The sequence below is a fragment of the Oncorhynchus keta genome, chromosome 13 (assembly GCF_023373465.1).
Source record: "Oncorhynchus keta strain PuntledgeMale-10-30-2019 chromosome 13, Oket_V2, whole genome shotgun sequence".
NCBI classification, from domain to species: domain Eukaryota; kingdom Metazoa; phylum Chordata; class Actinopteri; order Salmoniformes; family Salmonidae; genus Oncorhynchus; species Oncorhynchus keta.
In genome coordinates, this window is record NC_068433.1 from 21,390,773 (window position 1) to 21,416,878 (window position 26,106).

The window sequence follows — 26,106 nt, forward strand, 5'->3', positions numbered from 1 at the left end:
GTTCTCAGAGAGAGAGCTAGCTATATTTCGAAGTATATATTTTGTTCACTTTCACTTACTTAGTTAGCATCGAATGCAGCTACCAAGTTTATCCAACTTAAACACCCGGCTCAAATGGAAAGGGATGCTATGTTAGCTAGCTGGCTATGGTTATCCAACACGGGAACTCTTCCAGTCAAGGTTTTACCACCTGGGCCCACCATTGTAACAGCTAAACTGCTTTCTGCTGAGTGTACACACTGTACTACATTTTTATAGCGCGTTAACAGGTTTGTTCTAGTAGTTATGTTGACTATGAAGTTAGATGATATGGTGACAACGATGTAGGCTGTGTGCAGAGGTTAGCGGTCATGATATGAAGGTTTGGCTTGGAGAGATTTTTTCTCCTGGTCACAGACAGCTGATGTGTTGTGCACTGAAGTCCACAAGCAAAGGGAAAAGGTGAGAGGAGGAGAGCGTGTGGAGAGGAGAAGTAATTATATATACAACAAGGTGTTTGTACGTGGATGCAATGAGTTAACTATGTTTGCGTGCGATCATGGGTGTATTGATTACGCTTATTCTGTTGCAAAACGTTCCTAAACGGAAGCAAACTAAACTAAACGGGGATAAACATACCTGAATTTGTCCAATAAAACCTCTCGTTTGCAACTATTGGACTAATCATTACTAGATGCAGGCAAGAGTGTGCAAGACGGTATTGAATGTGTCACTGTTTGTCACCTTGATTACAAAATATTCTCTCGACCTGTGCACCTACGTTGTAAACTTTCATTCATAGGCTAGGTTGTAGCAACCTCATGATGGGTACAGGGAACATTTGAGTATCATGTAGTAACCTAACCCTATCAATGTTTCATTGAGCTGGGTGAATGGAATATGAATGTTGTAATAGAAATAAGGCCATGTTCATAAACAAAACATTATCATTGGCCCTTAAACGGCACCGACTGCCACTGGTATATACTAGTCATTCTGTCTGTTCGAGTGAGAGGCAGGGGATTGGATGTCTTAAAACCTGTTACGGCTAGACGTTCCGCTAGTGGAACGTTTCGACACATCCAGTGAAATTGCAGAGCGCGAAATTCAAATGAAATGATTAGAAATATTTAACTTTCATAAAATCACATGTGCAATACACCAAAATAAAGCTTAACTTCTTGTTAATCCAGCCACCGTGTCAGATTTAAAAAAGGCTTCACGGCAAAAGCAAACCATGCGATTATCTGAGGACAGCACCCACCATACAAACACATGAAAATCATATTTCAGCCAAGCAGGTGCGACATGAAAGTCAGAAATAACAATATAATTCATGCCTTACCTTTGAAGATATTCTTCTGTTGGCACTCCAATATGTCCCAGAAACATCACAAATTGTCCTTTTGTTCGATAAACTCCTTTTTTATATCCCCAAAATGTCAATTTATTTGGCGCGTTTGATTCAGAAAAACACTGGTTCCAACTCGCCCAACATCACAACAAAAGATCTAATAAGTTACCTGTAAACTTTGTCCAAACATTTCAAACAACTTTCGTAATCCATCCTTAGGTATCCTAAAACATAAATAATCGATCAAATTTAAGATGGAATATACTGTGTTCAATAGCGGATAAAATTAAAGTGGAGCGAGCTACAGGTCGCTCGCCCCCCAAAAAAAGAGTCCACTTGGCTTGACTCTCATTCTGAATAGCCGTACTTCTTCATTTCTCAAAGGAAAAACATCAACCAATTTCTAAAGACTCTTGACATCTAGTGGAAGCTATAGGAACTGCAACCAGGTGCCTCATAAATCTAGTTCCTCATAGAAAACCAATAGAAAACACAGTCAACTCCAAAAGAAAATCCTGGATGGTTTGTCCTCAGGGTTTCGCCTGCCAAATAAGTTCTGTTATACTCACAGACATTATTTTAACAGTTTTAGAACCTTTAGAGTGTTTTCCATCCAAATCTACCAATTATATCCTAGCATATCCTAGCTTCTGGGCCTGAGTAGCAGGCAGTTTACTTTGGGCACGCTTTTCATCCGGATGTGAAAATACCGCCCCCTTTCCCAAAGAGGTTTTAAATGGCTGGAATGATGGTTCCCAGGGCTGATTGGCTGTTCTGAGACCAGCAGAGAGAAGGAAGAGGACACCTACTGTATCATCAGTCCTGCTTCTAACAGTGAACTCTGAAGTTAATAAAGTCCTGAATAATCAGATGATTATTAACTTTCTTATATGTTTGAGATTTTTACACTATATCTAATATATTGTATACATTAATGAACAATCTTTTCAAGTTAACTGAAATAGAACAGTAATAATTACATGCCTATGTGTGATCGGTCGCTTCAAATGCAGTATTGTGCTGCATCAGATTTTTGACTCAAACGTGAAAAGAGATGTCTTTAGGCATTAGCTAATTCCCATTTCCTTCAGTTTGTCTCTAGCTGACATTAGAAAGGTATCAAGTGCATCAACCACAGTGCAAGGACAGATGCTGGGAGACGAGAAGCAAGTACAAAAAAATGGACAGCGTCTGCGGGGCTGAGGTTAGGCCTAAGGGTTAGAGTTCGGCGAGGGCTTAAGGGTGAGGGCTGGTGGATAGTTAGTTTGAACATGTATAATCCATCTGTAGGGTGAAGCCTTGTGAACCCCGTATGAACCCCACCTAACCCAAACACCTACAGAATCAGTCAAAAGTTTGGACACACCTACTCATTCAAGGGTGTTTCTTAATTATTTTTTTTTACTGTTTTCTACATTGTAGAATAATAGTGAAGACATCAAAACTATGAAATAACACATATGGAATTTCTACAATGTAGAAAATAGTAAAAAATACATAAAAACCCTTGAATGAGTAGGTGTGTCCAAACTTTTGACGGGTACTGTATCTGAACCCCACTAAACCCAAACACCTATATCATCTCTTCCCACACTCTTTTGGCCTGCAACCCCATTTTGATATCCAACATTTTGAGACCCACCATGTAAAAACAGTGATGTGATCAAAGTCCAATGTTTACTTTTTAATTGGTGACAGTCTACTAAAAATCCATCTCACAGTAATTTGGACAGTTTTTTAATCAGAAGGAAGTATGGTTTGAAGTGACTGAAATGCATTAGAACGGTAGTTCAGAAGATCACCAGGCAATAAAGTTGTATGATCTTCTGTGTAGAAAAGAATGTCATCATGGATGATGTCGTCCCCCCCCAATACATAAGTGTATTATCTTTCAGGGATGGGGTCATAATATTTTTACTTAAACCATTCAAAAGATAGAGACACATTTGTAGGAAGGAACAGAAACCGCTCTGTTAATTACAACCGCAACTTGCGTCTCCCGGAGGTTCTATGAACCAAGAGCGATTTTGTACATTTTATTTCAGATTTTTTTCTTGTGACCCCATTTTTAAAATCAGGGGACAGACACTACATGGGTGCAACCTTTAGACCTATATGAACCCATCTGAATCCAAACACCTATTTCCATTTAGATTCAACACAAATATGGTGAATTTCTGTTTTCACACTCCACATAAAACGTCTTTGCCAATTCTGCTTTCTGTAAATAGACATTGTGTTCCAATACCAATCTACCATGCCCCCTACCAATGAAATCCACATTGATCTCACTCTGAATTAAGAGGTGTTCTCTGATTCACAACCAGACATGGCAGAATAGATTTACACACAGAATGGCGAGAACCTTCCTACCAGCTCTACTGCTCTATGAATTGAGTAAGCAAGCTACTGTTAAATCTATAATGGAGACAGAGAAAGATTGACTGCATCCATCATGTATAACCAGAATGTTCAGTGCATCACTTCTTCTAACATGTACATGTGATATCAATGATTCTAATCATTAATGTAGGACTTAGTGCTTTGTGTTTCAGGTTTGGTCTCTGTGTTGGTTTCTCAGTGTCAGACTATGGAGGTCCGTACTGGGGATACCATCTCCTTGCAGTGCTCCAATCTTACAACGGCTGTGGGACACACAGCATGGTTCAAGCAAGTCAACGGATCAGAGCCTGTGTGTCTCTCGTCTATGTACAGTGTGGCTTCAACACCTGATCTTCATAATGGTTTTCAAAGGAACATTCTGAAATGTTCAGCAACAACACCACTATCTTTCTCAAAATCACAAAAGTGTAAATAGCTGACTGTGGCCTGTATGTCTGTGCATTGTATCCACATTGCCACATGTTCTTTGTCAACGCAAAAATGCAAGGTTAGTTTTCAACTATTTATGTGGCTTTTGATACATTTGAAAATGCTTATCAACCTTGTTAGGAGTTTGCTTCATGACTAAGGCAAACCATTACTGGACATATTTTTTATCATTATATTTTTAAGAAAAAATACTTTTTTACTTTTTACTAATCTCAATGTTAAAGTGCACAACGGATTTGAGGAAATACCAGTCATCTAAAGAGAGTGAGTTTCTTTCTTTCTCATGTAGATAAAAAAAGAATAACTAAGAAACAATAAAGCAACACATTTTTTTGTGTGTCATTAAAGGACCATCAAGTGATTTAATAAAATGTCATCTAATAGGACACTGTAATGGAACTATCAGTCTAGTAGGAGAGGATGATGATGGAACCATGTACCTCCTTCCCCTGGTTGTGATCCTGGGTGTTGTGACTGCTGTTCTACTGATAGTCATCCTCATCCTGGTCCTCAAGATCAGATGAGACATAAACAACACAGGTAGGAACCCACATCATGATCATATAGGACTTGTGAACTACACTTCAAATAGGGATGTTTTCACTAGAATGGAGTGTGTCGGAGTCGGCTCCTCTCCTTGTTCGGGCGGCGTTTGATGATCAACGTCGCTGGCTTTCTAGTCATTACCGCTCCAATTTTCATATATCCATTTGTCTTGTCTCCATACACACCTGGATTTCATTTCCCCAATCAATCTACTTGTATCTAACCCTCTGTTTTCCATCATGTTTTGTGTGTAATTGTTTCATGTTATGTCGTGTTAGATTACGCGCTTTACTTTTATGTTCCGTTTTTCGAGCGTGTTTGATTTATGTAGTGCTCTCGTTTTTGGAACAATAATAAAAGTGCACCTGTTCAGTATACTCTGCTCTCCTGCACCTGACTTCGCCTCCAATACACCATTGACAGAATGTTCCATTAATCCGTTCTCGTCTCTCTTTTATATCATATTCAGGACCTGATTCTCAAAGACAACCACAAAATGATCAGGTAAATACTGCATGATTAAATACTGAAATATAAGCAATTCAGAAACTGAGAAAATTACAATTGTAGCTTGCAAATCTACAGAACCAAGACCCAGATGCATTGAATTATGCCGCTCTGAATTTCACCTCCAAGAAGAGGAAGCTGGAGAAGAGAAGAGAGAAGGAGCTTGACCCCCATGTAGTGTATGCTGCTACAAGATGATAAAGTGGAGGAGGTTGGTAGAGGAAAATCAGTTGTCCATATCTTTGAATAAAAGTTGAAATCTTGCTATATTGTATCTTTGTAGTTATATTAAATGTATTGAAATGTAAATCAGTAAATATCGCTGTAGTGTTTGTGAGTTGTACAACAGTGCTACTGTAGCCCTCTCCAACAAGTTAGGTCACACAGCTCAGTGGTACAGGGTGTGGTTAGAGAGGGGGAGTTAGAAGTAAAAACACAACGGTTTAATGGTCGCAGAGGAGCAGTTGCATCTTTTGGCCTCTCTTAACTTAGATCTCTGTTGTGTGTGTCAGTGATTTGGTAATTTATTTATAGGGTGACCTTGAGGGGCAAAGTACCCAGGAGTAGACAATAGTATTATACTGATCACTTATGAAGACAAATAAAGAGTTAAACCAAAGTGGCCTTTGTCATGATGTTATTCCCCCCTTAGTATTTCCTGTCTTGGCTTTGCACAAATCACAGCCCCCTATTCTGAGAAGCACCTTATAAGGAGAATATGAGGTCTGAAGTAGGAGGGGCCAGTGAGGGTACGCATCACTTCCTGTGGTGTGACTGACAGGAAGTAGCAGCTCAGTGTAGAGTGAGACCTGCTGAGGTGAACATCACTGGGTCTCTCATAGACTAACACAGTGGGATGAAATGTCCCTTATGCTCTCTCAATGTCTCGCCAGATTTTCAGTCCACCTGCCAACAGATAGTATGGGGAAAATATTTGTGTGTAAGAGTAAATGCCTGGGTGAGGGTGAGGGTGGGGGGGGGGGGCTCTTCACATACCTCTCTTCATCTGGATGGTAAACACCAGACCAGTTGCAGCGTCGTGGGCGTACATATTATTTTTATTAGAAAAGATGCCAAACAAAAGAAAAAACACTACCAAACAAACCATGACGCTAAAGGCTATGTGCCATAAACAAAGTCAACTTCCCACAAAGACAGGTGGGAAAAGGGCTACCTAAGTATGGTTCTCAATCAGAGACAACGATAGACAGCTGTCCCTGATTGAGAACCCTACCAGGCCAAAACATAGAAATACAAATAATAGAACATAGAATACCCACCCCAAATCACACCCTGACCAAACCAAATAGAGACATAAAAAGGATCTTTAAGGTCAGGGCGTGACAAGACCCCTGCCGGTCAATTAGATGTACAATGTCAAGAATACAAACCACAAGCTAAAATCATTTTCCAAACCATAAACTATGAAGGGTTTCCTAAACTATGGGTCCTGAGTTATGAGAATACATCTACTGTATAATCACACTGTCTTCTTATTTTGAGTCGTTGGCAGTTGATTTCTCATTTGGGTCTCGAACTGAAAAAGTTTAAGAGCCCTAAAGCATTCAACAAGAGGACAAAGTGCAGATAAAGATTGGCTGTCTCAAGAGTTGTCAACTTTCCCTTCATGAAAAAAATGAAAGTATTGGTAACAATCAAAGGTTTGAAATTAAGCCAACTATCAGAACTCAGGATAAGACCCAGATGCAGACGGCCAGAATCACAGATGTGTATTGACCCAAGCAGGGGGCAGGCAAAAGACAGGTCAAGGGCAGGCCGAGGTCCGCAATCCAGGGCAGAGTCAGAAAGGTACAGAACGGCAGGCAGGCTCGGGGTCAGGGAAGGCAGAGGTTTGTAATCGGGTCAGAGTCGGGCAGGTACAGAGCGGCAGGCAGGCTTGGGGTCAGGGCAGGCAGTATGGTCAGAACTGGGGAAACAGAAACTTGAGAAATCAGGAAGAACACTGGAAAGACCTGACTAGACAAACTGGCAACAGACAGAGCACACAGGTATAAATGCACAGGGGATAATGGGGAAGATGGGTGACACCTGGAGGGGGGTGGGGACAAGCACAAAGACAGGGGAAACTAAACAGGGTGTGACACCGACAAATATATATTATATATTTATTATTATATTTATTATGTATTATTCAATGCTATTGCGTTTACAACTAATATGAGTATTTATTTGTGGAGGATTGTGATGAAAATCAAGAGCCAGAAATGCATATTTTATGCAGTGGTGTGTATATTTACATTATGGATTACTTTAACCCTTCCTTAGGCTGGGCTGGGTTGGTAGTATTAGCAGCACTAAAGATCACTCACTGTTTCCTTTCCAAACATCAAAAGAGAAATCATTTCAGTAAATGTTTAATTTCTCTCAAAAAAGAAGCAGCTGTATCAAGCAAATATTTGATTGACTTGATCCAGTAACTGACCTTCTTTATGTTGTCTTCTTGAAAAAGTAATTCCTGAGAAGCTCAGACTATGGTGAGCCAGAGGACACACTTCTAAGATTTCAGTCAGCCAATAACATCTCTCGTTTCAGTGTTCCCTCCTACTGCATGAAAGGTACATGTAAAGTGCCATCCTATATTTAGGTGCATATAAAGTGTCCCACTGTCAGACCCACACACGATACAGCGCAGAAGGGACTAATGTTACAATGATGAATAGAGAAGTATTTATATTTTACATCAACTTGTGTAAGTGTAAGACATTTTAATTGAGTTCCTTTTTGAATCATTTGTAGTGTGTAGTTTGAATTTGATAAGCGAAGTGGACGTTCTCTCTGTAATGCTAGAAATGGTTTATCTATGTCTTTGTCTTTGATCCATTTTGTTTGTTTGCTTTGACAGTTTCTGCTTTTACCAAAACAAACGTAATCCAACCAACACCTGTGATGGTTGCTGAGCTGGGAGACACTGTGACTCTCACTTGCTTTTGTCCCAAATTGTCGGTGACCAGGTTTGATTGGTTCAAGCTGAGCTTTGGACAGGAACCCCTCCTCATGGCATCATCTCTTTATGTTGGCCAAGAGAGTTATTATTCCAACAACTTTATCAAGGACTTTACTGAGACCCAACGTTTGGGTGTGAGGAGAGGAGACTACAGCTATAACTTGACCATATCCAAGACAGAGCCGGGGGACTCAGCTACATACTATTGTTCCACTACAGACATCTATGAGCTCACATATGGGGAGGGAACTGTTTTAATTGTCCAAGGTAACCAAACATTTGCTTCTTCAATTTCAAAATGTGTGGTGCTGTATATTGGCATGATTGTACAACTGCTTCATCAAATGCTAGTGATGAATACATGGCTTTTCATGTTTTTCACCCACTTCGTTTTACATTAGTTACTCACTCTCTTCAGACTCAGAGTCCAACAGCATGTCTGTGCTCCAGCAGCCTGTGTCTGAGTCAGTCCAGCCAGGAGGCTCTGTGACTCTGAACTGTACAATTCACACTAAGACCTGTGCAGGAGAACACAGTGTCTATTGGTTCAGACATGGCTCAGGAGAATCCCGTCCAGGAATCATTTACACCCATGGAGACAGGAGTGATCAGTGTGAGAAGATCTCTGAGGCTGGGTCTCCTCCACAGAGCTGTGTCTTCAACCTCCCCAAGAGGAACCTCAGCCTCTCTGATGCTGGGACTTACTACTGTGCTGTGGCCTCATGTGGGGAGATTTTGTTCGGGAACGGGACCAAGCTGAACATTGACCGTATGTGATACTTCTGACATTCTGTTTTATAATAATCTATGTAATCAAATTTCTATAGATTGCAGGTAAGGTAACATTCGGATACTTTTGTTTTTCTATATCATTCAGACATCTTTGTATTTCTATATCATTCAGATATCTTTGTATTTCTACATCATTCAGATATCTTTGCTTTTCTATATCATTCAGATATCTTTGTTTTTCTATATCATTCAGATATCATTGTTTTTCTATATAATTCAGATATCTTTGTTTTTCTATATCATTCAGATATCTTTGTTTTTCTATATCATTCAGATATCTTTGTTTTTCTATATCATTCAGATATCTTTGTATTTCTATATCATTCAGATATCATTGCTTTTCTATATCATTCAGATATCTTTGTTTTTCTATATCATTCAGATATCTTTGTATTTCTACATCATTCAGATATCTTTGTATTTCTATATCATTCAGATATCTTTGTTTTTCTATATCATTCAGATGTCTTTGTTTTTCTATATCATTCAGATATCATTGTTTTTCTATATCATTCAGATATCTTTGCATATGAGAGAATAAAATATGACTCCGATCAGGCCGAGTCTTGTTGGTGTCTCTAACATTGTCATAGCTTTATCCCTCAGTGTCTCAGTGTCTCCATCCCTATTTGATATTTCACAGATGGTTGTATGGAGGACCATCTTCTGTTCATGTATTGCCTTGGCGTAGCGTTGGGTCTGTGTGTCCTCCTCATCATTGTCCTTACTTGTGTTTTGTACAAGATGAGCAAGTGCATAGGTAAGTGACAATATTGTGCAAGATCCAGTATGCTTATCAATTGTTGGTACAGTTACATTAGTTGACATGTTTTGGTCAAAATTGGTCATAAATGCTCTTCATTGTATGATGATGATGATTATATTGATTATTTGTGTTTTATTCAAAGGAACCCAACTTCAGCCAAGTACTCCTGCAGTCCCCAGTCATGATAACCAGGTAACCTGATCTAACACTTGTTTAGTTGTTGCTGAATCAATGTATTTTTCCTTCAATCAAAATATGAAAAAATGCATTTTATTAGTGGATTGTTTCACTATACCACAATATTTAGTATAATAGCAAATATTTAGATTTTAATACTTGTTATTCCTCTCAGGATCAAGAGCCTGTTACTCTCCATTACGCCGCTCTGAACGTCGTCCACAAGAAACCAAAGTCCGGGAGACAGAGGAGCGCCACGGAGACAGACACTGTGTTCTCTAGTGTGAGATACAAAAACATGGACTGAAATGTCAACCTGTCCTCTTTAATAACTTGCACTGATTCTGTGTTTTCTACACTTTATGTTTGACTGTGGCTTTTTCATTGTAAGTTACATTTTCTTACAGCTCAATTTTATATTGATACTGATGTTCAATTTTGATCAATTAAAACATTAAACTGCTTTCATATAAAGGTATTGTTTGATTTTCTCTTTCCTTAAATATGTACAACATTTTCACCCACAGATTCAGTGTACAACAACCATATCAAGCCTATGCTCAATGTAAAACATAAGGTTGGTTGTATAATAACTGTAAATATGTATCTATTGCTGGTGTTTTAGCCTCTCAAACTGTCTTCTTTTAGCTGTATCCTGTATCACAGCTCTCTGTGGTGTTCTGACTGCCCTGAATAGATGTTCCACTCACGTAAACTCAACTCTAACCCCCAGCAATGACCATCAGTCCTCACCACACTCTCTTTTCACACACCATCAAAACCACCAACATCCATGTCACTAAGAGCCTCTCTCTCTCTCCATAAGAACAGGCTGAACTAAAAATGGACTTCTTAGCTAAATATACTTTGAACAGAATCGATATGGTTAAGAGACTGATTTCAAATTTGACAATATTCACTTTGTAACAGAAGTTTTCACAAACCATGGACAAAATGTGAATATGTATAAGTGCACCTTGCAGAACTGCAATCCGTTTCTTTTTCAACAGGGAGCAGCAGTGAACGTGGAAGTCCCCACAACTGTCTCAACAGTAGAGTTGGCAGTAACTTGTAGAAGGGCTCAAAATGTCCACTAATTGGATGAAGTATCATTTACAACTTCACTTTCTGTGATAGTTCATGTGTGTAGCCGGAATAGCAGTCAAACAAATGTCAAAAAAGACAGTGTGTGGCTATGAAGAATCTATATCAAGATAATATAGTTATTAAATGCTTATTACACATTCCTATTATGTTAGAAATCATTTCCAGCATCTTTAAATAGCAGCCACCAAACAGGCCAAACAGTCGTCATCCCTGGATCATGACTACTAACCTCAACATAGTTATAATAAAGTGTAGCTTAGTAACAAGGAGCAACAATCACTCAAAATGAAAGCGGTAGTAGAGAACTGTATGATGAAGACAATGACTCGTGCTAGGGTGTGTCATTTTTAAACTATTTTTTTTTAAAGTCAGTAATGTCTTGAACTAGTTTTAGATGTGTTGATAGCATGACACTCACATACCCCCACACACATCTAACAAGTTCACAGGTACTTGCAGTCTTCTCTAAGTACGAGGCTATATCTATTCTTTGGTCAGGCCTGTTGGCCTTGTACACACAGGACCCTCCTACCTGCTCTCTGTGTCTCTGTGGTTTTCAGCAGGATGTCTATTCTGGTGTCAGTCAGTTGTTTTCACATTTGTTATTGTTGTTCATGTTTCTACTGACAGCTTGCAGTCACAGCAAACCAGTTCTTTATAAAATTACTTGGATATATATAGTTATCTGAAATCAGTTACAAACCACAAAGAACTGCTAATGAACTCTCCAAGTTAAGCATCTCATGTCATAATACGGAACCATCTATACTATATATATCTGCTCGGGGGGAGGGGCCATTTTAGGATGATGTCATGGGAGAACTAGTACGTTCTCAATCAGACAAGTGCAGGGTTCTACTGCAGGGTTCTCTGTAAGGAGACCAATAGAGGAGGATCCTGTCACGCCCTGGTCTTAGTATTTTGTGTTTTCTATATTTATTTGGTCAGGCCAGGGTGTGACATTGGCTTATTTTGTGTTGTGTTTATGTTTGGGGTTTTTTCATAGGTTTTGGGATTGTGGCTTAGTGGGGTGTTCTAGCAAAGTCTATGGTTGCCTTAGCGTGGTTCTCAATCAGAGGCAGGTGATTCTCGTTGTCTCTGATTGGGAACCATATTTAGGCAGCCATATTCTTTGAGTGTTTCGTGGGTGATTGTTCCTGTCTCTGTGTTAGTTTGCACTAGTTTAGGCTGTTTCGGTTTTCACATTTACGTTTTTGTATGTTTCGTCTTCATTAAAGATGTATCGAACTAACCACGCTGTATTTTGGTCCGACTCTCCTTCAACGGAAGAAAACCGTAACAGAGCCTCCTTCTGAAAGATTGCCTCCTTTAAGAACCACACTAAGCAGACAGTGATACAGAGTGGATAAAGTGTGTCATGTGAATTGGTTATACTACAAAACATGTTCAATATATAACAGTCCAATCAGTGATGCACACTCAGGTATTACAATTCAGATAATGCATGTTTCTGTGAATGATAGGGAATGAGACTGACATGCAATTGAATTGTTTTATTCTGTAGGTGTTTATCACCTGCTATATTGTCATTATTTCGCCACTATGGCCTATTTATTGCCTTACCTCCCTTATCCTACCTCATTTGCTCACACTGGATATAGACATTTTCTACTGTATTATTGACTGAATGCTTGTTTCTTACATGTGTAACTCTGTGTTGTTGTTTGTGTCGCACTGCTTTGCTTTTTCTAGGCCAGGTCGCAGTTGTAAATGAGAACTTGTTCTCAACTAGCCTACCTGGTTAAATAAAGGTGAAATAAATGATCACATATACACTCACTGCTCTACCCCTGTTCACTCTTATATATTTACATGTTAGTAATTTAGAAGACGCTCTTATGCAGAGCAACTTATTGGAGAAAGTAGGGTTAAGCGCCTTGCTCTCGGTCACATCCACAGAATTTTCACTTTGTCGGCTCAGCGATTCGAACCTGCGACCTTTTGGTTACTGGCTCATTGCTTTTAACCACTAGACAAGACATGTTCAACATATTACAGCCCTCCTATGGGTCATCTGGAGTACTGTAACTGTTGATAATAATAATAGTTTTCTTTCAAATACTTTAGGCACACTTGGTTTTGCTTGCCTTCTGCAATGGAGGCAAGATAAATCAAGTGTAACTAAGGTAAGATTGAGAAAACAAATAGCCTACTATTTTGACCCAAGGCTGTCCAGAGAGGTGAGAAAACAAAAGCCCTACTATTGTGACGCAGGTGAGAAAACAAAGCCTACTATTTTGACCCAGGGCTGTCCAGAGAGGTGAGAAAACCACAAACCACCAGACGAGTAAAACCTTCATTTACTTGCATTCTACAGCTTCCTGCCTCTGAGTCCAGCCAGTAGACTGTGTGACTCTGTATGGTGCAATAGACCACAAGACCATGGTCGCCTGAATGAGAAGTCGACGAAGAAGATTGGGTCCAGTTCAACCAATCACCCACTAGCCCTTTGTTGTACACTTGGGTAGATTTTGTCCACTCAATATTTTATATTCAAAGATGGTGTCACTGTTTACAATATTTCTAATTCTCAAACAAATCGGTAAGTTAACTAACTTTACCAAGGACTTCACTGGGACTAAATGTCTGAAGGTGAAGAGAGGATTTGACAGCTTTAACCTGACCATCTCTAAGACACAGTTAGGGGACTGAGCTACATGCTAATGTGTTGCTATTGAAGTGGGCAAAGTCACATTTGGAGGAGCTGTTTTGATTGTCAAAGGTAACCTAACCTACTTCTTTCTTTTAGATTTTCATTTTATATCCATGACATTCTAAATATACATTACAAATTGTCAATAGATACATCTAGCAGGTCAAAACCATTTACACACCATAATCTTAATTTTCACTCTTTTCAGATTCCAACAGCATGTCTGTTGTACAGCAGCCTTTGTCTGAGTCAGTCCAGCCAGGAAACTCTGTGACTTTGAACTGTACAATACACACTGAGACCTGTGCAGGAGAACCCAGTGTCTATTGGTTCAGACATGGATCAGGAGAATCCCGTCCAGGAGTCATTTACAGAATATCCCCACTAGGAACCTTCGCCTCTCTGATGCTTGGATTTGCTACTGTGCTGTGGCCGCTTGGGGAGATACTGTTTGGGAATGGGACCAAGTGGGACATTGAAGTTAGGTGATATGGCTTGCTTCTTTGTATATACTTTACAAATCTACTGTGTAGAATATACATTTACTTGCTATTCTGAGCGTCCTCTATCAATGTTTGAATGTCCACAGGCCATAGGGCAGACCCTCTTCTCTTGGTGTACTGCCAGGATGAAGAATTGGCTTTCTTGTTAACTTCTCTGGGATATGTGGGACGCTAGCGTCAGGTAGTCAAATTCAAAACAACAGAAATCTCAAAATTACAATTCCTCAAACATACAAGTATTATACACCATTTTAAAGCTAAACTTCTTGTTAATCCAGCCACAGTGTCTGATTTCAAAAAGGGTTTGCGATTATGTTAGGTCAGCACCTAGCGATAGAAAAACATACGTACAGCCATTTTCCAAAGAAGGAGAGGTGTCACAAAAGACAGAAATAGCGTTAAAATGAATCACTAACCATTGATGATCTTCACCGGATGGCACTCCCAGGACTCCATGTTAGACAATAAATGTGTGTTTTGTTCGATAAAGTTCATCTTTATGTCCAAAAAAATCATTTGAAATTGGTGTGTTATATTCAGAAATCAAACAAACATCTGGTAAAAGTGCAGAGAGCCACATCAAATTACAGGAATACTCATCATAAACATTGATAAAAGATACAAGTGTTAAACACACAATTAAAGATACACTTCTCCTTAATGCAACTGCTGTGTCAAATTGCAAAAAGGCTTTACGGCGAAAGCACACCTTGTGATTATGTTAGGTCCGCACCTAGCCACAGAAAAACATACAGCCATTTTCCAAAGAAGGAGAGGTGTCACAAAACTCAGAAATAGTGTTATAAATATTCACTTACCTTTGATGATCTTCATCAGAATGCACTCCCAGGAATCCCAGTTCCACAATAAATGTTTGTTTTGTTCGATAAAGTCCATCATTTATGTCCAAATACCACCTACCAGTAATCCAAATTCACAATGTGCGAGCACTTAGTTCAGACAGTCCAAAAAGTTATATTACAGTTCTTAGAAACATGTCAAACAATGTATAGAATCAACCTTTAGGATGTTTTTAACATAAATCTTCAATAATATTTCAACCGGACAATTCCTTTGTCTTTAGAAATGAAAAAGAACGGACCTCGCTCTCACGGCCGAGCGCATGACTTAGCTCATGGCATTCTGCCAGACCCCTTAGTCAAACAGCTCTTATTCGCTCCCCCTTCATAGAAGAAGCCTGAAACAAAGTTCTAAATACTGTTGACATCTAGTGGAAGCCTTAGAAAGTGCAATATGACCCCATAGACACTGTATATTGGATAGGCAATCACTTTTTAAAAAACTACAAACCTCAGATTTCCTACTTCCTGGTTGGATATTTTCTCATGTTTTTGCCTGCGTTTTTGCCTGAGTTCTGTGTTACTCACAGACATAATTCAAACAGTTTTAGAAACGTCAGAGTGTTTTCAATCCAAATCTAATCTAACTAATTATATGCATATTCTAGCTTCTGGGCCTGAGTAGCAGGCAGTTTACTGTGGGCACCTTATTCATCCAAGCTACTCAATACTGCCCCCCAGTCCCAAAGAAGTTAATCCTGATCATTGTCCTTGCTTGCATCATGTACAAGATGAACCAGAGAAAGTGTCTGCAGTGCAGAGGTAAGTGACATCCTTTTAGAAGTTGCTCTTCTTTAACATTACCATCTACAGATGTATCTGCATGGGAAGAAGGAGTTGCATCTTTATCTTTGAGGTGTTTCTTTTCAGGATCCGTCTCTCTGACACCATGTCCAGCAGTCTCTTCTACAGATGCAGGGGTAAGTAGAATTCCTTACATTTTGTATTACCATAAAAATATGTATGGACATGTTTATGTTAAATAATAACATATGTTATTATTTCCCCCTCCCACCTTTATAATTGATTCTCACAGAACCAAGATGGAGACAGTCTCCATTACGTAGCTCTGAATCTGAGCAACAAGAAGAACAGGTCTAGAAGATAGAGAGGTCACATGAAGACAGTGGTGTATGCTGGGATCAGACAGTAGAACTGGATGAATGAAACAGTCCAATTAATTCTCTTTTTTATCAACTCCCACTTTATTAACATTATTATCTGTATTACTGTAACATATAATTACTGTAGATACTTGAATTAAGTGTATTGCTTCTCTGCCAAACTAATTTTAAATGGACTTGCTTGTGATAAGATGAATAAAGCATTTAACAGCAGTCAAGACAAAGGAAGTTGAATGTATATGCAGAAATCATTACGCCATTTCCTGGTTGCTAAAATTCTAATAGTTCACCTAATTTCAGTTTATGTGACAAAATAAGCAATGCATAGTGTAGAGAATCATTGTACCATCTAAACCCCTGTGAAATATCTTTTCAATAACCAAAAATATTGTATTTTGTGCTGTTTAAAGCTGGTGTACAAAACCAAAGTAAAAGACGCAAAAACCAGACTTAAGAACGGGAAGCTTAGAAATAGAGACCATAGAACAATCTACCACTTCTTAGACTTGCTTTCAATGAGAATTAGATATCTATAACCTACATTTCTATGTGAATTTGACCGGTTCACACAAAAAGTTACACGTTGTTTTAAGAGCAGGAAGCATAGATATAGCACACTTATAACAGATCTACCGCTTCTTAATTTTTGCTGTCAATGAGAATGACAGATATATAACTCACATTTCTATGTGAATTTGGTAAGTTTGCTTAAAAGTGATGTATTACAGCTTTAATTTGAAGTGTTAAACCGTTCTCATGCCACTAACATGCCCTCAAACAAACAGCAATATATTTACAGTTACTCTGCGGTCTTGAATGAACACAAGATGAGGATGTATCTACACTTTCTTAGAGCCTGCTGGCTTTGTACACAGAACACCTCTGCTCTCTTTCCTTCTTTCTTTCTTTCTGCTCTGCTCTGCTCTGCTCTGCTCTGCTCTGCTCTCTCTCTCTCTCTCTCTCTCTCTCTCTCTCTCTCTCTCTCTCTCTCTCTCTCTCTCTCTCTCTCTCTCTCTATCTCTCCCTCTCTGTGGTTTTCAGCCGGATGTCTCAGAACTCTTAGCTATCTCATACCATAGGCTATACTGCTTGCTCTTCAAGTTGACCATTGTAACAACATTAAACCAACTCTTTTGATGAGGCAGCTAACCTAAACATAGTTGACTAAAATCTGTGAAAAAACACAATGAGCTATTTATTAGGTCATTTCACCTAGATCTGTAGTTCTTAGTCAAACACAACACAGTTTTAACAGTGAAGTATTATCATCACCTATAGGCCGAGAGGAATCTGCCTCCTCAATAACAAAATCATGGGAAGGGATTCTATCCATCCAATCCAATTGAGTGTAAGTTCTCAAATGTAGATTTTTTTTTCAATAGATGTTTTTTTTGTGTGAGGTGAAGTGACTGTGTGGTGGCAGAAGCCCTAGTGGATGACAGTGTCATTGTATGCATGTTCCCAAAAAGGTCACAACCAACAGTCTCTTGACGTAGACAACAGGAGATGTAGTGGTAAAGAATAAGGAATGCCAAACTTGAATGATTATAACTACATTTGTACTAAATATTTAAGGATAAGAATATACCTATAAAAAAATACGTGTGTGTCTGATTCAGTCCAGCCAGGAGACTCTGTGACTCTGTACAATGTGAAGAAGATTGTCGTAACGGAATAAGGCGTCAACAAAAATGATGGGTCCAGTTCGACCAATCACCTGTAACTCCATTGTTGAAGTGTTGTCTACATTGGTGGACTTTTTCCACTCAAGACAAGTTGTGAGGAGGATGACAACTGCAAAGAGGTTCACACTGTGTCTGATATTTCCACTTCTTGTAGAGATGGGTAAGTCCAACTTTTATATTTCTCTGCTTATGAGATGTTCGCCCTTGATTTGGATGCTTGAGATATCACATGTAATACTTTACAGACACTTTGAATATTCCAAGTTGTATTTGGGGCAAGGAACATCAAATATACTGTATTGTTCATTTTCTTTATTAGATGTGGTAGCTGGTACTGAATCCTCATCCATACTTCAGGACAGTGGTCTCATATCAGCCAACGTTGGAGACACAGTGATTGTGCACTGCTTCTATAAAGGCCACATGGACATGCATTTCTCCTGGTACAAGCAACCCTTGGGAGATAAGCTTCAACTCTGCTCAACTGTCTTTAAGTTTGACAGGAACGCAACCTTTTACCATGAGTTTAAGGATAACCCTCGCTTCTCAGTGGAAAACGGCCAAGAAAAGAACCACCTAAAGATCTCAGACATGCAGCTCTCTGATTCAGGCACATACTACTGCGGAAGCTCTTATGGCAACAAGGTGGAGTTTGGAGAAGGAGCCATTTTCATAGTAAAAGGTATGTTTTTGTAAACCTAAATGTACATATATGCTGTGTAAATATGAGGTATTATCTTATTCAGATGAGATGTTGAGTTTGAACACTTTCTACAGTAATACTCCAGAGATTCAATGGGTTTATTGAAGTTCTTGTCAGGTTCAGGGTCCAGAAACATAACTGTGCTCCAGCAGCCTGTGTCTGAGTCAGTCCAGCCAGGAGACTCTGTCGCTCTGAACTGTACAATACACACTAAGACCTGTGTAGGAGAACACAGTGTCTATTGGTTCAGACATGGCTCAGGAGAATCCCTTCCAGGAATCATTTACACCCATGGAGACAGGAATGATCAGTGTGAGAAGATCTCTGAGGCTGCTGGGTCTCCTACACAGAGCTGTGTCTTCAACCTCCCTAAGAGGAACCTCAGCCTCTCTGATGCTGGGACTTACTACTGTGCTGTGGCCTCATGTGGGGAGATACTGTTTGGGAATGGGACCAAACTGGACATTCAAGGTAAATCCCATTTAATCTGTAAATAACCCCAACAACACTGTATATTCATGCAAACAGCCTACCTACAAAATGATCCTATACATTTGTCTCAACAAGCTATACAATATCACCATCAGCTTTTGATGCCATACTTTACTGTTGATCTTCCTAAGCGCTCATGAAGCGCTCATGAATACAATATGAATTCTCTGATACCCTTCTGATACCCTTTCCACAGTTCCAGAGCATGATTCTCCATTTGATATGAGTCCTACTGTTGTGGCCTTGGTCGTCTCCAACATCGTTCTGGGGATAGTGACTCTTCTACTGGTCTGGGCGCTGTGCAAGACTCAGAACAGAGACAGCAGAGGTATTACTTTATATCTAATGTATACAATGTATCTAATGGTATAGCTGATGTATCTAATGTTTCATGCATCTCTATGCAATGTACATTCTGTAAATATCAGTTCAATGTCCATCATATAAGCACTGTTAATTAACTGCATGAGGTTAAAAAGAGATGGGATTGTCATAAAAAATAATAGCTGGCCTTCCTCTATTTCAATCTCTTTGAAGGGAGGACTGATGTCCCAACATCCCACGGCAATCAGGTAAATTTGTCAACATTTATAAATATAGTATGCTTTCAGTTTTTACAAGAAACTGCCATTTAATTTTCCTTACAGCTAGAAGTCAGCTTATTTGTCCTTTTTATGTTAAGTTTTCTTGGAAGTAATAGGTCAGTGTACTAGATGTAATTTTTCCATGGAACTTCTGTCTGTCTCTGTTCCACTGACTGTCAGGTCATTGTAGTGGTTGTACAGTCTGAACAGTCATGTCTTTTGTAGAGTGTTGTAGAGGAGAATAGAAACATTATATAGTAGTTCATGCTGTCATCATAATGAATTTCCTCATGGCTCCACCCCCCTCAGAATCAAGAAAGTGACGTGTTGAACTATGCAGCTGTCGGTTTCACCCCCAAGAAGAAGTCCTCCTCTAGAACAGTGAGAGAGAAGACCAGCAGAGAGGATGCAGTGTACTCTGATGTCAGATACCTTCAGCAGCAGTGAAATATATCACCACTGTGACAAAGACACCAAGAAGAAATATGACTATTTATAGCCTAATAGAACTGCTTTTAGTAACAAAAAAATAGTATGGATTTTTAAATGTAACGAAGAAACTGTTATTTTAACATGGTCTGTATGCTGGATGTATATAATGATCCTGTAATGATCATAAAATAGCCATAACCTTTTACAGCTTTTTATTGTAAGAAATAATCTGATAGAGAATCCCATTTTTGCTGTGTGTTTTTAACATAATAAACCATTAATTTATACACTCCGTTCATCTCTATTCTCTGTTGTGTTGTGATAATTGCGTTGTTTTCTCTATAGCCTGTTAATTCATATGCTTTGCGACTATGATATATAGGCCTAAAGGCCGAGATAATAAGAAGACACAGTGGCAGTGTAAAGTCAACCTCACCTTAGTTTAATCACAAAACCGCATAGCAGCCTCTGTCCAGTGAAGTCCACAAAGAATATTGAATGTTCAGTAACAGACAGTTACATGACCTACAGTACGCTCAAGCAAGTTAATGTTTCTGACACTTAATGACCACTAAACAGCTATTGATTTAGATCCACGGAGAGTTACCGCAAGAAAACGGGAGCTGCCTTCACTATTCCAGTACCATTTCAACATGATCAAACCACCTCTGCTTTGTCTAATACAGTTGGAACTAAAAGATACCAAAAACTGTTGTGTCCAATCAACGTAAGCTACATTAAATATGATGTGGCTGTCCGTGGTTCAGATTTCTGTGTGCGTGTGTGTGTGTGTGTGTGTGTGCGCGTTTGTGCAAGTACAAAAACAAGTTTGCTAACCTTGTAAAGAAACGCCTATGCCATCCTCCTCTCTTTCATGTTGATGAAACAGTCTATCACTCTGTCATACAGTACACGCTGTAATTTGTTGTTGTCCTACTGAATGTTACCTGGCTAAATGCTTGCTCGTTAGCCTAACTTCCAACTTCCAGCTAGTTAACATTAGCCTTCTACATCTAGCTACATATTGAACTTCCATCCTCTCAAGCAAGGGGCATAACAATGTATGAATTAATGGTAGGATTAGAATCACTGTTATAATTATTGGCTAGTATGGATAATTAAGTAAAACCACAAGTCCAAATCCCTATCTCCATCCATGGCTAATTTCGGAAAGGGACAATTTTAGCTAGCTGGCTAGCTAGCAACCGGAGGACAACAACACATCAAGACACAACAATCAATGACCTATACTCTCAATGGGATTTGATAAAAGTGACGACAAATCCAAGCTGGCTTCAGCCAGGCTTCCCCAAAGAATTTACTATTAAAATGTATCTTTCGTCTCTTTGTGTTGCATCATTTTCCTTCAATTCGCAAGAGGCTGAATGTACCTCATAGGACAAAGCATCCAAGCGAACAAAACAGTGCCCCTCTGTGTCTGTACGGCCTTCCTTGGCATCCATGAATACACACCACTGCTACCAGGAAGGGTGTGATTTAATGTATCTCCCACCAATCAGAGAAAAAAGGTTCATTTCTCTGTAACTGTCAGGCAAGAAGCCTACTGATCACAGTACTGCACCAGTCCATTTGGTTCAGGGCAGGCGAGAGTAACCACTCAGGATGGACTGCAAGATGACCCCACTATTCATCTGTATGGTGATTCTGCATCTCACTAAGTACTGTATGTGCATATCTAGACTTCCTAGTCCATTTCTCCTCTGTTTCAGTAGCTATTTACTGTAAGATAACTGACCTGTACCTTGACTCAACTTATTGACTTGGCTTTACTGTAACTATTATGGAAATTGGGACATGAGTTGATACATTTACATCAAACATGAGCCTTTTACCTATGAATGATTTACCCCATGAGCAAATATTTCGATCTCCAAGTTTATTTAAAAAAAAATACAAATGATTTCACCTTTATTTAACCAGGTAGGCTAGTTGAGAACAAGTTCTCATTTGCAACTGCGACCTGGCCAAGATAAAGCATAGCAGTGTGAACAGACAACACAGCTTAACAATCAAGCCGGATTGTTAAACTACATAACATTTGTTTTGGTTGTTATCGTTATTATCTTGAGAGCTCAGAAAAAAAAGTAAAAAAGTAAGTAGTGTGACTAACTTTGACTTTATACAAGATATGAATGCCACGTATTAATGTAATCAATGTATATCATATCATGTATGAATGCAAAATAATAATACACCAAAAAATATATGTTTTGTTTTTTAAATTAGGGGTACAATGGACATTTCACCCACAGTCCAAGTGAGTAATTTGGCCTAATTTGTTTTTCTTACTGTTATGCAACTTCACGTTCTCAATAAAATCTCATGCTTCAGGTCGCTGGGGTTATTTAGTAATTGTGGATGAAGTACGTATCTCTCTTTCTCTATTTTACACTCTGACCATGGACACAGAAAATTATGCTGCACTGAGCTTCTCAATAAACAAAACAGAGTGTGGAAGAGGGAGAGTGCAGGGTGGAGAAGTTGTGTATGCTCCCAGAAAGCAATAATGGCGAAATACTTCCCATCAGTCTTGTTTCAATATGTTAATATATGATACTGTATCTACTGTGTAATTCTGTCAATATTGAATACATTTTTTTTTATTTTCAATAAAGATTCATTTATTTATTGAAAGTCTAAACAGAAATATCCAAAAAGTATTACAAATGAATCTGCATCATCAACATGTGGGCATTTTACCTTGACAAAGTCAACTTAGCTGACGAGCATTGAAACATTTGAACAGACAGTAAACCACATTTGCGTTTGTAACAGCTGAAGGATTGTGAACATTAATCATTGAATGAATCTATTTCCTGGTGGTGTAGATGATGAAGATGATGGCCAGACAGCAGAGGACAATTTCAGTTCTTATGATGGAGAGGAGGACAAAGATCCTCATATCTACTTCAGTCGCCACTTGAATGTCCCCACCTGAAAGAAGAAAATCTTTCATATTTCCAATTTTTAGTATCATTGTATATATTATACTATTGGCTATCCTGGATGGGATTCTCCCGAGCCATGTCTGAACCAAAAGACACTGTGTTCTCCTGCACAGGTCTCAGTGTGTATTGTCCAATTCAGAGTCACATAGTCTCCTGGCTGGACTGACTCAGACTGTTCCGTTTTCACATTGAACCAGTTGTAGAAGTTGCCAAGGTCCCCAGTGATGAAGCATTCCAAATGACCTGTGCCTCCAAGGATAAAGGTTTTCAAACATCAGACTGAGCAAAAGCAAGAGACAAAGCTCAAAAAGACAAATGTTTTGATTAATCGAAGACCTCAATCTAGTTCATGCCTGTTCAGGTACTATACTGAAAATAGTTGCAAAGTAAAGTGTCGAAAAACATATGTTTCCATCTTAAATACATTCATGATCCTAAGTTTCAATAGTAGGTTTGCACTATTACAGCTGACTCTACCTGCTGCAAATAACTGAGAGATGGCCAGACAGAGTTTTGTCGTTGTCCTATGTAGATAGATCCCCATCATGTGTATACCAGTTGAGGCTCTTTGGAGGAGGAAGGGGAGGACCGTCCTACTCAGTGAATAAAAAATTATAATAATTGTGAAATATTTAAAAAGTCAGCCTTTTTAGATACAATTATATTATATTCTCATGTCACCAAATAATTGATTAAAATGCACTGTTTTGCAATGAAGTTCTACAGTAGTCTCAGCAGCACTCTGTAGGGCAGCACTATGGTGTAGCCGGAGGACACCTAGCTTATCTCCTCTTCTGGGTACATTGGAGGCTCGTGGTTCTCACCCACTTCCATAGACTTACACAGTAATTATGACAACATCCGGAGGACACCCACCAACCTATCAGAGCTCTTGCATCATGAAATGACATGTTGTCCAACCAATGAAAGGATCAGAGAATGAATCTAGTACTGAAAGCATAAGCTACAGCTAGCTAGCGCTGCAATGTGGTCAGTAGTTGACTCAAAGATAGAGAAAGACAATAGTTGAAAAGTTTTGAAATTAAATCAATAAATTCATTTATTTTCTTATTTCGTATGCAACCCTGGAACTCTTCAAGTCATTACATGTTTTACCACAGGGGCCCAGTGTAACAGCTGAAGTACTTGCTATTGGTTGTACACACTGTGCTACATTATTGTAGCTAATTTTCCCCTAACATTGTACATCTCCTAACTTCGGACACTCTCTTGCAGTTTGAGGATTAAATCACCTCGAGTTCAACATTTAAATGGCCTGGAAAATAACGATAAGTTTTGCAACTAAAGACACCCTTCTAGCTAACTGACCACTGATTTTCATTGCAATTTATGTAAGTTAAGTTTTGAGAGTTTTCAAAAAAGTAATACATATACACTCTGGGACACTCTGTATATTGTACAATTTGAATGTGTGACAGACCACACATCATTTAATATCCAACTTTTTAACTCTGAAATATAGCTAATGGATTTCAGGTAAGTACTATTTTTAACCGGGAGGCTAGCCAACTATCTAGTAAACACTTTGGACACGAGGTTTGTGTCTCTTTTTTAACTAAATTAAATGGATATGTATTGTAATTGTTCTAAAAAGTAAGGTGGCCAATAACTGGGGACCATATGCCGCTTATCAAAAAGCTTTTTTCTCCTGGTCACAGACAGCTGATGTGTTGTGCACAAAAGAAGGGAAAAGACAAGAGGAGGAGAGTGTGTAGATAGGAGAAGGAATTATATATACAACAAGCTGTTTGTATGTGGCTGATATGAAAGCTAACTGTGTTTGCGTGCGATCAGGGGTGTATTGATTACTCTTATTCTGTTGAAAAACGTTCTTAAATGGAAGCAAACGGAACTAAACAGGGATAAAGATACCTGCATTTGTCCAATAGAAACTCTCATTTGCAAGTCGGTATTGAATGTGTCACTGTCACCTTGATTACTCAAAATTCTCTCCACCTGTGTACCTACATTGTAAACTTTCATTCATAGGCTAGGTTGTAGCAACCTCATGATGGGTACAGGGAAAATTTGAGTAATATGTATTAAGCCTAAACCTATCAATGTCACATTGAGTTGGGTGAATGGAATATGAATGACAGTCATCCAAGGTATCACTTCTGTAGTGAATAAGGTATCACTTCTGTAGTGAGTTCAAAGTTCATACCATTTCGCAACCAAAGCTCACGCTGAGGTTGGCTTAGTTCTGTAGTTAACATGTTAGTCCTTTTAACGCAGAGGCTGCAGACCTCACGTACTTGGAACAGGAGGTTACATTTTCGACAAGGCTATGTATAGTGGAGCGAGAAGGGTGTGCCTGAAAAGTTTTATAACCCATGTCTCTTCACAGGGGCAGGCCACTGACTGAGCAGAGCCCTAACCTTATGAAAATCCAAATCTCTCATTTGGAAGCTAAAATTACATTTAATCTCTTCACCAATAATTTTATATTCAAAAATTTAAATTGAACAACAATTCCATGTGACTCCGATAACTACAATGTGCAGACTTTCCACTGTAGAGTTTATGTCATAATGTCATTGATGAGAATGTCTCAGACATATGTTCAATTGGTCAGATTACCAGAATATAGTTCATTTCCCCCCACCTTCTGATTTCCCAGAATCTCTATGTTAACCAAGGGGTTTTCAAATGTCACATCAGTAGGGTAGAGAGAGAAAAAAAGGGGGAAGAGGTATTTATGTCTGTCATAAACCTACCCCCAGGCCAAAGTCATGAAAACACTGTCTGCATCTGGATCTTCTCCTGAAACGTGATAAAAAATATATTTAATATTTGAGATTCCTAAAAGTAGCGACCCTTCGCCTTGATGACAGCTTTGCACACTCTTGGCATTCTCTCAACCAGCTTCATGAGATTGTCACCTGGAATGCATTTCAATTAAGAGGTGTTCCATGTTAAAAGTTAATTTGTGGAATTTCTTTCCTTCTTAATGCGTTTGCGCCGATAAGTTGTGTTGTGACAAGGTATGGGTGATATACAGAAGATAGCCCTATTTTGTAAAAGACCAAGTCCA

At 39.0% G+C, this 26,106-nt stretch overlaps 2 protein-coding genes and 1 pseudogene across 2 annotated transcripts; all 3 read left to right on the forward strand.

The window, feature by feature from the left end:
* Positions 1 to 3,687: 3,687 nt before the first annotated feature.
* LOC118392718 (uncharacterized) lies at positions 3,688 to 5,416 on the forward strand (annotated as a pseudogene).
* Positions 5,417 to 7,846: 2,430 nt separating this feature from the next.
* On the forward strand, positions 7,847 to 10,382 carry LOC118392033 (uncharacterized). The gene is made up of 6 exons (XM_035783651.2): positions 7,847 to 7,928; positions 8,082 to 8,450; positions 8,602 to 8,952; positions 9,619 to 9,735; positions 9,884 to 9,933; positions 10,094 to 10,382. Exons 1-6 carry the CDS (start codon positions 7,889 to 7,891, stop codon positions 10,223 to 10,225), a joined length of 1,059 nt encoding a protein of 352 aa, XP_035639544.2. The 5' UTR covers positions 7,847 to 7,888; the 3' UTR covers positions 10,226 to 10,382.
* A 7,246-nt stretch (positions 10,383 to 17,628) lies between these two features.
* LOC118392025 (uncharacterized) lies at positions 17,629 to 20,338 on the forward strand. Its single transcript, XM_035783639.2, has 6 exons — positions 17,629 to 18,031; positions 18,191 to 18,553; positions 18,692 to 19,045; positions 19,263 to 19,394; positions 19,604 to 19,638; positions 19,960 to 20,338. Exons 1-6 carry the CDS (start codon positions 17,878 to 17,880, stop codon positions 20,095 to 20,097), a joined length of 1,176 nt encoding a protein of 391 aa, XP_035639532.1. The 5' UTR covers positions 17,629 to 17,877; the 3' UTR covers positions 20,098 to 20,338.
* The last annotated feature ends 5,768 nt before the right edge of the window (positions 20,339 to 26,106 follow it).